The 17,947-nt window shown below is 40.1% G+C and overlaps 1 protein-coding gene across 4 annotated transcripts in view; it reads right to left on the reverse strand.

Moving 5' to 3' along the window:
• The window catches only part of DST (dystonin), a 310,564-nt gene that overhangs the window by 164,507 nt on the left and 128,110 nt on the right, over nucleotides 1–17,947 (reverse strand). For all 4 annotated transcript variants that reach the window (XM_086743267.1, XM_086743270.1, XM_086743269.1 and 1 more), the window contains one exon: nucleotides 4,591–4,757. In XM_086743267.1, the coding sequence (XP_086599393.1) occupies nucleotides 4,591–4,757 (167 nt within the window). The remainder of the gene's footprint in view (nucleotides 1–4,590; nucleotides 4,758–17,947) is intronic.

Genomic DNA, 17,947 nt, shown 5'->3' on the forward strand with positions numbered 1-17,947 from the left:
GTTGCTATGTATTTTAACAATGGGATACAGTTCTAAAAAATAAGTATTTCTTCTTCCTGGGCAAAAGGCACATACATAAGAAAACGCAAACATAAATCGACAGCATTTACCTAAAACAGAGTCTAGTGATTAGGAATATATGGGGTGATAGAGCTGCAAGATGAAGACCCCAGTGAGTAGACAGCAGTATCTCTGGGAAAACCTGGGCATAACACACTGATTAAAGTCAGCCTCCAACTCCAAAGCCTGGCTTGCAGGTTTTTGCTACATATGATACAATGGTATGAAAGAAACATCACGTACTTTTTAAACTGCCTGAAGTCAGATTGCTTCCAACACAACACACTGAAGTAAATAATAGACGTCTTCAATGAAAAATTAAGCTATAAAAGGCCAATTACATAACAGATGAGACATACAAAATATTCTTGAATATCCCGGGCATATCTGTAGCTTTCACTAATGGACCTGATCACACATCCAGAGAAAGGTGTGAAGGTTTAAACATATCATCTTTCAGACTCTTTTTTGAATAAAATTGTACAATTAACAAACATGGTAATATTCAGTATTAAAACTGACTTTTTAATTTGATCATATTCACACAGAATAACAACACGAAAAGCAAAATCTACGGCCTGCAATGGAGCCCCTGAGGCAGTTCTTGAGGCCAGTGTGGAGCCCCGTTCATTTCCCAGGGATTTAACTATGTACAGGATGTTTTAAAATGGAAGCTTTATATACTCTGCAGAAGTTCAGCTGAGTAATCTTCAATCTTACACTATAAACACAGACCACTGGAACCTGCTGAAAACATAAGCAACTTTCTCACATGCAAACACTTTCCTAAACATGGAAAAAAAAATAAATCAAGTTGTATATGGAGCCAAGTACCTCAAACAGAATAATTTTTTCCTCTCACTTCCGTCATTCATAAAATTACTTTCCTTTGACTTAAATAACACTGCAAAATTATTGGAAACTCATTCATACTCTTAACAGAGGTAAAAGAGTGGGAAAAACTCTGACAACCTGTTGCTTGAGAGGAAAGAAAAGAAATATCTTGCATTTGCTCAGGAGAACAAGTGACAGATTCAAGTGTGTGTGATCCAGCACACGCACACTGCCCATGTCCCCAGGCTCGGCACTGGAATCAGAGTGCTGCCAGCGCGGCTGCGGGTGCACGCAGGGCAGGGAGACAGCAAGGAACCTGTCTCACCCAGCCGCCACACACAGGCCTGGTGATCTCTGCTGGGATGCTGCAGCAGATATTACAGTTAGTCATGCCAGGGAAACGTTCGCCTTGTCCTGCTTCTCCCACACACCTCTGGAGGAACAAGGAGCCACAGCAAATCCGTGCACTGTTCCTGCAGTTCTGCATCATAAATCTTTGCTGGCTTGCACCAAAAGGTGCTGGGACAGAAAAAAAAATGGAGATAACTACCGACAGCCCAGATGAAGCAATCCTCACCTGCTGTTAAGAGCAGGCAGGCTGTCAGCCCCGCCAAAGGGAGAGGCTCCCTGCCCACCGGCGACTGATTCACAGCCCAACTCCTCGCCCAGCCCTCCAGAGCTTCAGCAATTTCCTGAAGTATTGAAGCTGATGTGTACTTGAGATTTAAAAAATCACTTACACCTGGAAAGGAGGTAATTACAACCTGCCACTCCAGTTCCCTGTCACTTAGAACTGGACAGTAACATCTCTCCATCTCACCAACTGTAGGGATCACGCTGGACCTGTACGGTTTGATGGTGCCTGCTGAAAAGGCCTCTCAGCCATGGTGTCACGGCTGTGACCACGGGGTTTGCCTGTCTGTGCTCAGGTTCAGCTCAGAGACAGTGTGACTCCTGTCCTTCAGGAGCTGCTGGTGCTCTTGCCTTTGGCCCTCAGCTGAGCTATGGCCCCCAGCAGTGGTGCAGCGCAGCTGTGGGCCCAAGTTCCAGGCTGGCCTCAGCCTGTCCCCAGGGACCAGCCCAATGCCCAGGGCTGGGGCTGCCCTGGTGTCCCCAACCACCCTGCTGCTGGCTGGGGCGGTGAGATGGGCCCTGGCTGCCAGGCCCTGCCCTGTCACCTCTCCATGGGGAGCACCCGCCTCTGTGCCCTGATGTAGGTGAGTATGTGCTCTCCCATCCAGCACACAGCTTACTGAGACCACTAGTGTCTGTAAACCGGGAGCTACTAAAACAGACAAACAAAGCATATAGAGAATCACTGCCAGAAACATGCACATTTGTTTAGTGTTTAACCTACTTACTGTTCAGAACACAAACCAAGCTTTATAAGAGCTCTCTGCAGTAAAACACTGCAGTTAAAAATATCAGATGACTGTTTGGGAAGACCATTCCTATCTTGTGAGCAATAGCTGGAAATTATTATCTCTGTTTAAATGGTACAAAATGGCAAAGGAAAGAAATACAGAATCTCACTGAAATCAGTGGAAGAATCTCATTGATTTCATCAGCAAGATGAAGTCCAAGAATCTGTAACTTCTCATAGCAAAAAGACATCAGATAAGGACTGTAGACATTCCTGGGAAGAACACAAGATCCTTAGGTGGAGATAAGTTTACAGGAAGAGAATAAGCTAAATGGAAACCGGCACAGAAGCACACAAAATGGGGACTCTGCTCCTCAGCCACTGCATCTGCTTTGTGCAACGCACTCGTGTCAAAGGTGCCTGTGCTTCCCCGCTGAAACGCCTTGAATGAGAATCACAGAGGGCTGCCAGAAACACTGCTCCAGCAAAGCAACTGCAGGTACTCAGTCAAGTCCCAAGGCATTAACATTTGCACAGCCCAAGGACAGAATTCAAGTTTTTCATTATTTATTAACTGATCTGTACCACAAGTACTAGTTGCTAAGCTGTAAAGGCCACACTGCTCTATGTAAGTGGTATAAGGCTCTGAAGAAGCTCTGGGAAATACCTTCCATTATTCCATCTCATTAAGCTCCTTCCTTTTATCCCTTCCCTCTCTCTGTATCTTTCAAATTGTTTATTTTTTCAAATACTTGCCTGTGCTATGTTCATTCTTTTGGCTGCTCTGTCCTGAAGTAAAACAGCCTAATCTTTTGCCAGCTATTTCCCTTTGTCTTGCCAATGTTATTAAAAGAAGACTTTCTTGCTGGCATATACCACCTCCCTGACTGGCTACCCAGAACAGAAGCATTAGTTAGAAAAAGACTTCATTGATTCAGACACAGCTTCATTTTACCACAGAGCTATGCACTGCCACAGCTAACTTCTCTAGGACTCAGAGCACTGTATGTTATGCTTACAGCCTCTCTACACAGCATGTGAGGAAAAGGCTGCATCTGCTTGATCCATCTCCCATTCTACTTTAGTGTCCTAGTCCTCATACCACATGCATGTTGGCTCTCCCTAGGCTTCTTTCTGTGGTGAGCCAAACGGTCCTGCAAGAGGAAATCCAAGAACAGAATAATCTGCTCCAGGGTCTGTTCCCTGGAGCTGCATTAAAACATACAAAATTTAGCACCCTCTACTTGGGACGCTCCTTCAGTATTGTACCAAGGAAATCACATACCCTCAAACATCCTCATGATGTGCCCCAGGGATTACAGCACAAACGCTTTACGTATACTATAATAAAATCCAGAAGTTGCAAGCCTTGCACAGTGAGGGACAAGTCAGTACACGCTAATTAGCTCAGGGGCCAGAATACTCTCCCATGTGGTCCTCTAAGATATCAATCTCCTTATACATTCAAGAAACATATAAAACACAGAGATGCCACCAACCAAGAAGGAATACTGTGCACAGCAATGATCTTAGATCTTGTTTCTCTGTGAAATTTTGATGTCGCTCAGCTTGTCAAGAGAGACCTGTTTTTACTTAAAATACAGAATTAGAAATCCTCTCTTGCCAGTAGACTTCTTTAACTGTACTTGAAGTAAGTTGATGTAGTGCATCCTTTAGCTTCTAGCCACAGCTACCAGTGGTTCTACAAATGCCTGTTTATAAGATTGTCGTCACAAAAGCATAGAAAGGGGCAGAAAGTAGCACAATTATCTTCTCAGACTAAGAATGTTCAAGCCAACTGGTCCCATTTTTCATGAGAATACCCTTCCATTTTACAGGAGACACCTCTCAGAGTACATCTGGGCTCTAAGCTGAAACACCAAAAAAGCTCTAGGCTCCACGGGCACGGTAAAGTCATACAGGGAAGAGTAAGGGGATCTTCAGCATATCTCAGGTCATGCAGTAGTTGATGGATTTCACCAGCAGTACAGCTTTGGACTTTGGTGATCAGTTCTGACTCTACCCTGCCTATACTTAAATGTCAGAATGACAAAAAGGGACTGCCGAGAAGACTGAACCCCAGGGATATTCTCAGCAGCTTGGAGGTGCCCCACGAGAGATGCGCAGGATTAATGGAGACACTCCTCTGAGAAAGGAGGGACGTGCAAGGTCTAATGAGGCATCCTTGGGCTGCAGAGAGCAGGGAACTGCCCAGGAAGAGCCAATGTAATCTCCACAGCTGCAGTGCTATTACAGGCATAAATCACAGAGCCCTCTCTCTACGTACATTAACATGCTGTAATTAGTATTTTTCAAGAGAACAGAGTACTTACCTGTATTTATGAATGATGGCATTAAATAATCTCCCATCGCGCCAGCAGGTAGTGAAATTTTCACAACGGATTCCAGCATAACCCTCGGCTGTCTGCTGCGACCACAGGAGCAGCCTCTCTTTAGCAGACATGTCCTCTGACTCTCCAGTAACATGGATATCAGATATCTAAAATATAGTTAATATAAATATTACAATTACACCTAACACACAATAATGTTTAAAATATTGCAGAAAATCACTCTGCATTACTGAAGATTTTTCTATCTGATATCTGCAAACATGAGTATATTGATTATTCATGTACTGTATTAATATTCTTTGATGTCATATCCTCATGCACCTTTAGCATCTTCAATATGAAATACAAAATTCATAGCATCACCATTTTCTTCAATTAGCTAGTTATCAGCCTCTTAATTTCTGGGGACAATATAATAACATTACCTAATGAAAAATACTTAAATATGTCTATCTTATATTGATAGTGTGAATAATAATCTATTTTATGCATTATATCTATTATACACAAATGTTACATAACTGCATATAAAACACAATGTATTTTGTATGTATATATTCACATCTATGTAATACCCATATTTATATTATACATACTTTATTTACCTACAATGTTACTCTCTTAAAATAGGTTAAATTATAATATATATTGTAATGGAATTCAGTAACAAAACAGTCATTTATAGTGAAAACTGACAATAATGGTTTTACAACAAAATATTCTGAGAAGCATTTTAGGAATGACTGAAAGGTTATACATGGCTTAAACATGAAAGGCTTGTATATGAAAATTTTGCCTGATACAGAAGGTTTGGTTTTGTATTATCTAAGCATTATCAACTTCATCCCTGACAAAGCAGGAAAGTATTGGGAAGTTTACATACAAATACTGCTTTCTAGGACCTTAAATTTTCCCCTGATGAAGTTCAGTCTGCTTAAAAATCACTGTATAAATGCAAATTAGGGAAATGCCTGCTTCGTATGTGTATTGTTTGCATCTTATGTGATAAAAACTGTATCCAGCGTATATCTGAAATGCAAGATAGAACAAAAAGACGACATGCTTTCATAAATGAAGTGATATGACAGATTCTCTTTCTTCTAGGTCACCTTTTACCACTAATTCAAACAACAGTAGGTAATACAATATATTATTAAGAAGAACACTAAGAGCCGAGGTACCCTGAGGCACTGTGTAAGGACCCAAGTACTGTAGCTCAGACATTACAAATAGCAGGCCCAGGGCCTCGGGCAGAGGCAAGAGGGCTTGAGACAATGCCAAGATTTGCGGGGGGACACTAAGCCACCCCCATGAGCCCACCTGACAGAGGGCCGCGCCGCACAAGCCTACACCCAGCACTGCGGGGAGACAGGCCTCCCGCGGCTCTGGAGCCAGCCTGAGGCCAGGGCTCAGGGGAGGTTTGCCCACAGACAACTTCAAGGGTGAGGTAGGTGCTCGAGTCAGCTGCAGAAGAGGCTGAACTTGAGCTGTGCCTATTCCAGCAATCCTGTCCTAAAATAAACCAGGGAACTACATTCATGAGGTCAGATGGGGCTGTCATAACGAATGCCTCCCAGCCTTGAAGTCTCCGCACGCAAAGGTATCTTCTATCTGAGCTCTTCCTGGAAAAATTCAGACAGACTAGGCTGGAAATGACATGGTTTTCCTCACATTAGAGCCACACAAGACGCACTGCCAGGAGCAAAGAGATGTAGCTTTCCTACTGACGTTGCTATATTAATGCCTAAGATGAGGTGGTGAGAAGCACTAGGAAGCAGGGGGCTAAAGGAAGAGCCTGGCGATCTCAGGGCAATGTAGCTGCTACAGTGCTTGCTGCAATTTCTGCTTAACCCCCTTTCACGCTTCCAGGTGATGATGAGCATTTACAGCTATACAGTAAACTGTAAGTAAATTTAATGCAGGGAACAAATTAATTCACATTATTTTCTACCCAAGTATTAAAAAAATCCCAAATTGTGAAAGCAGTTCTTCAGATACTTATCACAGGCTATCAGATCTGCTGGCTTTAGGTAAGGGAAAAATACAGGCACTGATGCTAGAAAGTATAACAGTTTTAACTGTTCAACTAGTCCACAAATAACCTCTGAAGATCTGACAACATTTTTCTGCATCCTATTGTCTCCAGCTTCAGCACTGCACATTTTTAAGAAAAATCAGAAAGAAAACAAAAAAAAAAAATTCCCTTTTTTTTTATTTAAAACATTGATGAGAAACACATGCAGCTGTGATTGTTTATAAATTTCTAGGTATCAAAATCCTGCATGGAGTATTCACTACATGAAATCACACAAAATACAGACAGTATGAGTCCTGTATGTGAAGACAACAGGGAATTCAACGTGGCAAAAGATCAACTTAAAATGACTCTGAAAATTTTCTTGTAAAAATCTAGGGAACTCATCTGTAGAGTAAGATTTCCTTTCTGTGAGTTACCTTTATTCTTTGGTATTTCAAAGCAAGAAAGCAAATTAAATATTTTTTCAGTAGCTTTAGTTTCTATTCATCACAGAACAAGCAGACTACAATGTAAATGAAGTCAACCATTTACCACTTATCCAGACAACACTTCTGAAAGAGATGATGTCATCTGGAAGTGTCAGATGTCTAGGGGGAAAAAAAAAAAAAAAAAAACCAAAAAAAAAACCACAAAAAAAACACCCTCTATTTTTTTTCCTGTCATTTTCAGGAAGTTTTCTGTGTGTAATCCTTAAGTATAGCATTTTAAATATATTCTAGCATAAGCAAGCTGCCAATGTAATTTGCTAATGGCCATTCCTTACTGCTAAGTTCAAAACTTCAGTCTCCTTCACGGTTAACTGACCAGCCACGGCTATGGACGTTTCAGGCTGCAGAGAGTGCAAACTCAGCGTATTTGAGTGCACACTAGATTCCTCTGGCAACAAGCGATTTCAGACAACAAGGCAACTTCTGAAGGTCATACTTGCATCTCTTGTTAAATACAAACAACATTTGTAGCTATGGACACAAACACAAGGAGAATATTTTTTTTTATTTTGAAATTGACCAGTAGGCAAGCTTGCAATCCAAATTTTTGGATGGCTAAAACATGAATTTAGCTCATTATTTTAAGAGCAAGAGGATTTTGATCCAAAATCTTCCAAGCACCATTCAGCACCCTAGTTGGCCATCTGAAGAAAAAGGAATAGACTAGACTGGGTTTAAAAATGGAAATTGCTTTTCACTACTCATGGAGGTAGCCCGTTTCAGTACAGGTTAAGGAACACCAGCATTAGCCTGAGACCTGAAACAGCCTGAGCACTTCTGTTCTCTAAATAAAGTATTCCATATCCCAAGGCTAAGATTTTAGAAACACTGAATTAATATTTTAAAAGTATAAAAATACACTGAGGGAAATGGTGAGTCAAAGAGCTATGTTTTATTATGCTTACAAATATGGGTGCTACTTTGCAAGATACCCTAGTAACCTGGAACTACTTACCAAGTTAAATACTACTCCCACAAAATAAGGTGTCAGAGAGAGAAAGAATGCACATCTTTCCTTTGATAACCCAGTAGGGACATTATAGATACTTATCTACCATCTATGCATTATCATCGATACTTATAACATCATTTGCCACAGGAAAGAAAAAGAAGGACTATTAAATTAGGAATACTAGAGCAGAAACTAAGGTAAGGGGTAATAAAATCTTTTTGTGTTCAAATTTTATCCTTCAACATGAACGGTTTGTGTGAACCTTTCATTCTTACATCCCACAAGCCTATCACTTACCTGCTATCATTTGTTACTAAAGGACATTTCTTCCTTGAGCATAGAACAAATCACCGAGTTTGCATGTTTTGAACAGTTGCTTGCTAGAGACCCAATTCTCAAAATTATCTCCAAGCCTGTGAATTCCAGGGTATGCAAGAAAAAGAGACAGAGGTAATTCTCTGCACAGCCCTAGTATCGCAGGATCAAAGTCTTAATTGGCATTAAATACTCTATTTCTTGTTTCTAACTGGGAGAACTACTTCACTTCTTGGTGATGCAGTTTTGAGTTCAAAGAGCACAGTACATCAGAGACCACCTTCCGAAAGAGATCAGTAGTGGTGCTGGATTTCCGTGACTCACTTTTTACAGTGCAAACAGAAGAAGAGCAAGACTGGTATAGATAATAAGGAGTCTTCCCTCCAATTCCATCTTATCTCAAATGTTTTGAAGCAAGTTGAAACTTGACATAACGTACTTAACTGCACAAAAGTATATAATGTCCTAGAGATGTATGATGTATATAATGAAATATATTCTGATATCAGTTAGCCCTAAACCAGAAAAGTCTGAAAAAGAAGGAAGAAATTGGAGGAAAAAAAAAAAAAAAGAATACATGAATTCTAGATATTTCGAAATACTATTTTTCCACCTAAGCTAAGTAGTTAGTTATGTGTTGTGTTTGAAAATTATTGTTGACAGCATGTTGAGGGAAGTATAGTTATACGAATGGAATTTGAACTTGCATGTGATCACAAGAAGTCATCTCCCCTGACGTTACAGTTGGACTTTGAGAGTTTCCATTTGGCCATAAATTCAAATGCTCCTATTCAGCTCTCGCAAGGCTCTGTGGAGCTGTGAGTCCAGCTCCGGGTAACACCCTTCCAAAAAATATTGCATCAGTTGAAGCAGATCGAAAGAGAAAAACAAGAATGACAAAAGATCTAAAAATACATGAGCTGTTAGGAAAGACTGAAAAACTGGGTTTATGTATTCTAAAGTAGGGAAAACTGAGGGGAGCTGTGACAACAGTCTTCAAATATGTAAAATGCTGCTGCAAAAAAGGTAATAACTCTTCTGGGAATGGGAAAAGAACTAATGCGTTAAAATGAGCGTATGTGTTTTCAGCTAAAACACTTTTTAAATACAAAAGACAGATAATACTCAGGAAGCAAGTGAAACCACCAATAAGGCAGACACAGAAGAACAAGTATCAGTCAAGAATGGTTTTCATTAAGTTATCTTGCCTTCAGAGACTACCTGGATGACCTGTCCAGAACCTTTCAAATCCTAGTTTTGTAGTTCCATCAATGATTACAGATCTCCTTCACTCACCAGCATTTAAGGTGGACTGAGGCTGCTTCTCCTATTACAAGGAAGCAAACAACACTATGCCAATAAAGCAAAACTCCTAACTTTTGCGCCTTTGCCCTGCCAATCACATTCCAGAAGGCCAACTGGCATCTCTCCCTCCCTTAACTGTACTACATGAATAGATAATACAAGATTATATGATGGTGAACAAAGTTGGAAGGTGTTTTATCTTACAACTATTTACAATCATAACTGAAATAATAAACCGATGACTACTTAGCCAGAAGTATTCTACTGAATATGCTAATTACAAATGATCCACATTTTTTTTTAATTTAAAAGCAAGTATATTGTCTTCAACTTGATTCAAATATATGTGGGGTTTTTTTCTTGCAGATTATCATCAGTACTGTAGATGACATAGGATGAGATAGGAAATCCACTGCATCAGACTATGTAGATGCATGGCAAAAAAAACAGCTGAGGAACTTGCAGCCAAGACAGTTGAGTACTGAAAGTAGATGAGTGATTGCTTATATATTACACATTTTTTTTCTAGAAAATATTTATATCCATAAAGCAGAACTGAAACTACCAGAAATGAGACTGCAAGAATAATTATAATCATAGAATGGTTTGGGTTGGAAGGGACCTTAAAGATCACCTAGTTCCAACTCCCCTGTGATGAGCACGGGCACCTTCCACTAGACCAGGTCTCTCAAAGCCCCATCCAATAATTATTGCTAATGTGATACACAAAAGTCACTGGTTGACAACCACCAAAACCTGGTAGTAACACCAGCTGGTAACTCTCTTGCTGATACTGAATGAAAACCACAGCTTGTTTCAACAAAGGAGACATCAAGTACCACAGTGACAGTATCCCCTGTAGAGAAGCCAAAACTACAGCCTAGATTTTCTACTCTACCTGCACTGTGCTAACTCATCACTGAGAAGGGGTCTGCTGCAGGAAGCCTCTTTCAGCCTTGATTCACAACTTCTTGAACTTAATGCAAACTGCCATTTGCTCTAGGACAGCCCTGAGTTAAAACAGTATCAGAGCATATGCTGCTTGAGGAAGCATCTTCCTGTATTAGGAGCAAGGGCCATAGAAATTTGGCTCCAGCAGAATGTTAAAAAACTTTTATCTCAAAGCTATTAGTGAGTAGTCAGGAATGAAGCTCCAGAACATTCTGCCTACCTGAATTTTGCAAATAGGAGAACAGAGGTAATGAGGTAGCACACATTTGAACACAAAATCATAATTGTTTTACATGCATAGGAAGATGTGCCACAGAAGGAAACTCAAAGGATATATTCCAGTAGTGGGGATGATACTGTTTCAGAGGGTAAAATGTCATATCTCTGTTACACCACAAATTAGCCAGCTGTACCAATGAGTTTCCTCTGGTGCCTGTGCCTCGGTTTGAAAAGCCAACACGCTTTCAAACATCAGCCAGACCTGAGGCACAGACATTCCAGCAACTCCGGTGTTTAGCCTGTTCTGTCAGTAGATTTCATATTCATATAATTATGCAGTGTTTTATTGATATCACCAGCACAAGTCTCAGTATTGATGTAGGTGCCCAGCTAAAGCCTCACTTTTTTTCCCCCTCTTCCCCTGTGGTAGGAAGGAGTTTATGCCTGGTTGGAGTAATAACTGCAGCAATATTAGAAGCTGTAGTACTCTGATTACACAGGAAAAGGCAGCCATGTTCAGCTGAACAGACCAGGCCTCACACTCTTTTACTCAGCAATGATGTTTTGTTCAAATCAAAGAATATCCCTAAGCTGTTCCTGAATTCCAGCTAAGATTAAGAGGGCAAAGATCTCTGTGTGTATTAGGAAGCTATTTGTACTAGTGTGTACTGTGTGTTGTAATAGGGTGTGTTATCTGTACTTAAAAACTAAGCTTGGAAAAAGTATAATTTGATTCCTGTTACAAAAGTAAATTATATAAACAACAGAAGCGTAGTTACTCTTTGCTGGAAAGAGTACCTTTTGCATATGTCCATTCCTTCTGATCACTCAACTCAAAGCTCAGATGTCCCTGATGAGCAAGAGAAGTCAGTTTTGGACCTGGGATCAGCATTTGACCCACACCTATAGATTTCAATTGTGCTGCAGATAAGTGGGGCAGAACTGGTAATATGGATTGAATTGGTAACCACAAATATCAACAGACAAAACCTTGCTTTCCTTCACATACTCTGCAACTAAGCACATACTTTGGTTTCTTTTATTGTAAAAGGAGAATAATCCTACCCTCAGAAGAAGATGGAATTTCACTAATTAATATTAATAGGTCATATAGACAGTTTGGGAGGAAAGATCTTTTAAAGGTAGTATAGACCATTATTACCATGATTTATGTTCACTTTTTACATTTCAAGCTGCCTACATATTTCTATCATTCTTCAGTTCCTGCTGGTCATAACTGAAAAAAAAAAAAAAAGACATACTCCTTTCCTTGATACAAGACCCAAAGGAATTACAAGATTGTCAAGAGCTGATAAGAAAATTTACTGCAGATACTGAATGTTAACTAAACAGCTCTCTCAAATTCACTCCATCTTCTAGAACCATTTTAACACAAGAATATTTTTCCTAAATTAGGAAACAAATTAAACTGCAGACAGCAAAGCAGCACAAGGATGCATCAACACTCCTGAAGTATTGAGGTACTACTTAACTGTGAAAAAATGAAGTAATATGTTCTGTCCTGTGACCACCTACAGTACCATAGCATGTGTAAAAGGCTTACATACAGTAAAGTGAAGATATTTTTGTAAAAGTAAAAATATTGTTCCAATACTTATTCTGAGCTAGCTTTCAAAGATAATGTACTGTGCCAAAATATTTACCTTGCTCCTGTTTGGTGGAATGCTAAATAACGCATTTTCTTTTGGCAATTGGGAAAGCACAGGATCAGAAGAATAAAACCTCTTCTGTTCAAGCAGTGGATCGCTTTTGCTTTCAGAAAGAAAGTGATGCAACTTTTCAGATTGACTGCTTTCTGGGACATCTTCAATGGTTCTGTAAGAAGTTACGTTTAACCCAGTTTCTTCATGTTGTCTGCCTAAAATGTGGATGGCAGAATCCAAGCTGGCTGCTTTTCCATAACAAAGACCGCTAGATTTCTTCAGGAATGCTAATTCTCTCTTGTTGCTATCCTCTGAGTATTTCCTCTTCCACGTACAGCGTTTCGCTGAACTCCTCTTGTCTTGTTCCTTTAAGCATGTCTCTGTTTCGTCAAAGTTGGTGAGCCTCTGACTGTCACCATGAAAACTATCCCCACAAAAAGAATCACTCTTTGTTTCACCTAGTAAAACTTCTGCTTTACCAAGATCAGCCGAAAAGTCTGTACTCACAGGCAGAGTATTACCAGCCACTGTCACTCTCCGGGAGAAGGAATCAGCGAATCCCACACCCCTGGGACAATTCTCAGTGTTTTCTGAAATCCCCACTTCATACTGGCTTTTTTCTTCATTTTCTTTAACCTGTACTGAATCAGGTCCCTCGTCGGTCGATTTCTTTCTCCTTTTTCTTCTGAAATATTTTCTTCCAGGGGAATGTTTAGCTGGACTTAAGGGAGCTTTGGCAGGATCTAAACACTGTTCTTCCTTTTCAGCCCTCACACATCCACAGACATTCCCCATTTGGCTTTTGGTAACTCACAGTTGCACAGTCTCATTCATTCCAGTATATTTACATACACTTAAATCCTCCTCAGAAAGTTAAGAACCGCCGTTTGCATCGTAATTTCTTCCAGAGTTCACGTCCATCCTCTTCAGTACGTAGCCATTTTGCTTATGAGAAATGCACACGCAATAAAAGTTGTGGCACGGTGCCCAGGCAGGGCCTGTGTCTGATTAGACACTGTGGCTTATTTCTGGCCACCAATCCTCTTAAATAAACATCACTGCTTCAGCGTCGGGCTGTAATGCCGATGGCCTCTCACAGAGATGACATAGCACTTATGAGCAACAGAAAATTCTCGCATGCATTTTTAACTTCCTGTTTCATTCAGTAACTCGAGTAAGATAAAGTAGAAAAATATGCAGCAACCTTTGAAACTGTTAACTGCACTCCAAATCCAAGAGCAAGCAGCGCAGTGAATAGCAGGGATTTAGTTAGCAGATTTGCTTTGCACTTCATATGTTTTTATTATGTATCCAGTGATCCACAGAAGGGCAGATTAAAGTGAAGGATCAGAGATTGCTCTGACAGCTTGTTGAGGGTCAAATTTTTATTTGTATGTGGAGTTTTCATAGCAGCTGATGTGATTTTTCACTGATTTGTCAGCTATAAATAACCTGCTGCTTAACAGCTTGCTCATGGCAGTGGTGCTGTGTACTAGGGGCTGCAACTTTGCAGTGGATTTAAACCTTCTGGCAGATAAAGGTGAAACAAATCCTAAGAGACTGTCTAGAAGACTGTCCACAAAGTTACTTTTATAAAAATGGAGATTTGTCCTCCTCCCATGCTCCTGATCTGTAGGCATCTCTGTGTATAACAGGCAATATAACAGCCAAGAAGCATCTAAAACATATGAAAACCAGGTAGCAATGTGAACTACTAAAATGTAAGCATGTCTAATCACTAACATATGTGGTTTGAATAATATCTGTTTTGAAGCTGCAGCTTCATTTTTGTTACCAATACACAAAACCTACTAAAAACAACATGCATCAGCAGTAATAGATATGTATGGCTTCTCATGCTGAGAAAGAACTACGGAGTGACATTATCAGGTGTTACCACTGAGTTTCCTTTATGTACTTGAAAATGAATTGCAATAATGAAACCCACAGACTTTATCCCCAGGGGTCACTTCCACTGAAGTATTCTATGACATTTTACTGACGGGATCTAGAATGAATAATATGGCAAAGAAGTAGGATCAGCCTCCAAAGAATTGTCAAGAAAACAGCTGCTCCTTGCTGACCACTCTCAGGGCAGTGATGTAAAATTTGACAGTAATGCTTAGAAACTTTTATAGCATAACACTAAAGGACTGGAAAGCTGTTACAGAATACCCTGTACCGCTGACAGACAGGCAGCTACATACAGGCACAATGCTAACATGTTTCTTTTCAAAGTAGGTGTTTACACCATGACCACACTCTCTTTCATGGCCTGGATTTGTATTTGCATTTGCAGTGTGTTTAACAGGTGCGGCTGTGACATTTGCTCCCTTTACTCACAGTAAAAAGCTGTATTCTAGTCAGCTTAGAAAAGCGACTTTCAGTCAAGGCCCAGATAACGCACTGATTTAAAACATACATCCACAAGGCACTGAGTTGAGTCCTGACTTGCCCCCTCCTTAATTAATAGGAAAGCACATTAAAAACACAATAGTCTTTGTAAATGACATCACTGTGTTTGTACAAACAAATAGCTTTTATGCTTGAAAATATACCTCTCTTTCTCCTCTGTCATCAGAAAAGAAAATGCAGTGCAGTTTGCAGTGCAACGGACCAAGACTGATTTAATTTCACACAGATATAGCTTCTGGTTTAATAATAACATGTCTAATAATAATAACACACAGTAAAATGTATTGTAGTATAATAATACTGAAATTTATGTAGTCTTATAAAAAAGACCTACTATGACTATCCTGATAAAGCAGAAAATATGTAAAAGGTTAAAGACAAATGTCCAGCATTTGAATGAAAAATTGCACATTTTCATGCTGTATTAACTGCCTGATCAAAAATGTATTAAAGTAAATACAGCCTAACACAAGTACACTGCCAATGTTGTTCTTCATCCACAAATTGCGCAGGAGTTAAGAATTTGCTTAAAAATACTTCAAATTTAAATTTTCCAATGCAAGTCCATATTTAAATTAAGACACGTGGGCAGTGAAGTTTCTAAACAACAATTACACTAGACTATCCAAGTTTTAATGGATTATAATTTAGTTTATACTTTTTAAAAACTGTTTACCTGTTCCTCCCAAGCGAAAACGTTCCTAAGGCATTCTCTGGCATTTCAAAACTCCTTTTAGAATTGGTGTCACTCTGACTGTCATAAAAATGTGAAATCAAATCTAATTCAAGATAGGTCAGAGGAAACCCAAAGATGCAAACTTATGCCCATGGATGCTGGAAAGTTTTAAGGGGAGATTAGTAAAATACTTTCTGGCACATAAACCCTTAAGGAGCATAACATGAATAAAGGATTAAACCAACACTTGCCTGCAATTTGATCTGTCTTAGAGGCTGCTTAATCACAAACAAGAGGTTAACATTAAGACACAGCAAACAAAAGATTAACATCAGACATGAAATAGCTCATGCACATTTGTATGAGTTTGCATTTAACTACAGATTCCTGTAATTTGTCAAGTAAGTCTGTGACTGTTAAATGCTTTATGCTCTTAACATGGGACAGGTGTATTACACATTAAAGTGGCAACGTTGTTGAATATCTGTTTATTTGTTAGTCTGCAAAATGCTGAGATCACTCATCCTTTGTACATTGCTAATTTATCCTTTATCATTGGTTTCATATAGTTGGCAAATGCAGTAAAGGAAAGGTTATTCCACTCTGCCAATCAGCGCACACCTGGTATCTTTTATCCCAGATTAACATGATCAAAAGCCTACTAGGAATGCATTTCAGGTAGTTTTGGATCTAAGATCCCTTCCTCCTCCTTTTTTTTTTTTTTTTGGCTGTTTACACAACACAGCAAAAGCAATGGAGCATTTAGCATAAATGGGACGTGTGATTTCATGGTACTAGAACAGCATACCAGATAACCAGTAAGCATTTTGTTGCACAGCCCAAGGGTCACATGCAGAACAGCTGAGAGATAAACATAAGCCAAAGAGAAAGTGAAAATTTAAGCAGCACAAGATAGACAACAAGGCAAAAACTAAAGGCTTGCCAGTACACAATATAACAAAGGTTATATTTGGAGCTATCTGAGCTGTCCTGGCAACCACTGCTCAAAATCTGAAAGAGCAGTTCAGCTTCCAGGTACCGCTGAGGTACCAAAAGTCACTACCCAGAACAGCAGAGGTTTTATACCCAGTGAGATGGCTTACAAAAAGAGGAATCAACCTTGTTGATGGTTTTACAGGATTAAGGATGAAGAGAATCAGACCAGCTAACTGCTCATAAATCTTATCCCGCTACAGATATCCCACTATTTGTAGAGATAAAGTCTAAATATGATTCTGCAATGAGCCTTAATGCTTCTTGTCCATGCTGTGATTCAGAGGAGCCCCAGAAATTCCAAGAACTCTACATACATTCTCTTACCTGACAATTAGCAATTATTATAATTTTTTTTAATTGCTGAAGAATTCAGGAAGAGATAACAAGGAGCTCAACTGAGGAATAAAGGAAGAGAAAACTGAGGAAAAAAGGAAGAGTATATCTCATCATATGCTGAATGACAGGTCTGCTGCAACGACTAATGACTGGGAACTGCAGCTCCCAGGGGGAATACAGTTTACTCTATGATCACTTATAGTCAGAGATTAGACAACTGGCCGTTTAGCTCTGTCTTTAAATCTTTGAGGAGATCAGACCTTGAACTGTTCTAGCTATTTTAAAGCAGAGGCAGATTAAACTCCAATCCTTGGGCTCCAAGACCCACGTCTTGGGCACGACCCAGAAGCAAGTTTCAGAGGCAGCTGCCGCCAGCCAGCTGCTCCCAGCAGAAATAGGTGCCAGGAGAACGGTGAGGGAAGGCCAGAGCCAGCTCTCTCAAGTCCACACTGCCACTTCAGGAAAGAGAAGAGGAAAGCAGGCAGCACGTCTCTTTGTAGGGTGACCCCATCAGAAATTTAACAGCAGAGCAGCTGAAGCAGAGGAAGGTGCACAGGTCCCAGAACATCTGCCTTCTGCACGTCATTTACTGGAATGGGCCACCACAGCTGAAGCGTCTCCTCCTCTGGCCACCATGTATGAAGGCCACAGCCTTCACAACGAACATAAAGAGTGTTTCAAAATTACTACCTATATAGCAGGCTCTGAACACCTAACTGTGGTAAGGGGTATCAGGAACTTGAGAAATGGCTGGGTAGTTGTCCTTTATCTCAGCCAAGTAATCAACAAACAAATCCACCCTTCTTACCTTTTTGCCAACACGGGTAAAAGTTTAACTGCTGATCTACTGGACCAAATGAGCAATCTATAGACACAGACTGCTTTGGGCAGACTGGTAAAGAATGAATTTTGCTTGAAGGCTTATGAGGAGTCATCGGGGGGGGGGGGGGGAGAAAAAAAAAACCCACAGTATTTGCTGTC

Source organism: Chlamydotis macqueenii, chromosome 3, assembly GCF_036417535.1.
Source record: "Chlamydotis macqueenii isolate bChlMac1 chromosome 3, bChlMac1.mat, whole genome shotgun sequence".
NCBI classification, from domain to species: Eukaryota; Metazoa; Chordata; class Aves; order Otidiformes; family Otididae; genus Chlamydotis; species Chlamydotis macqueenii.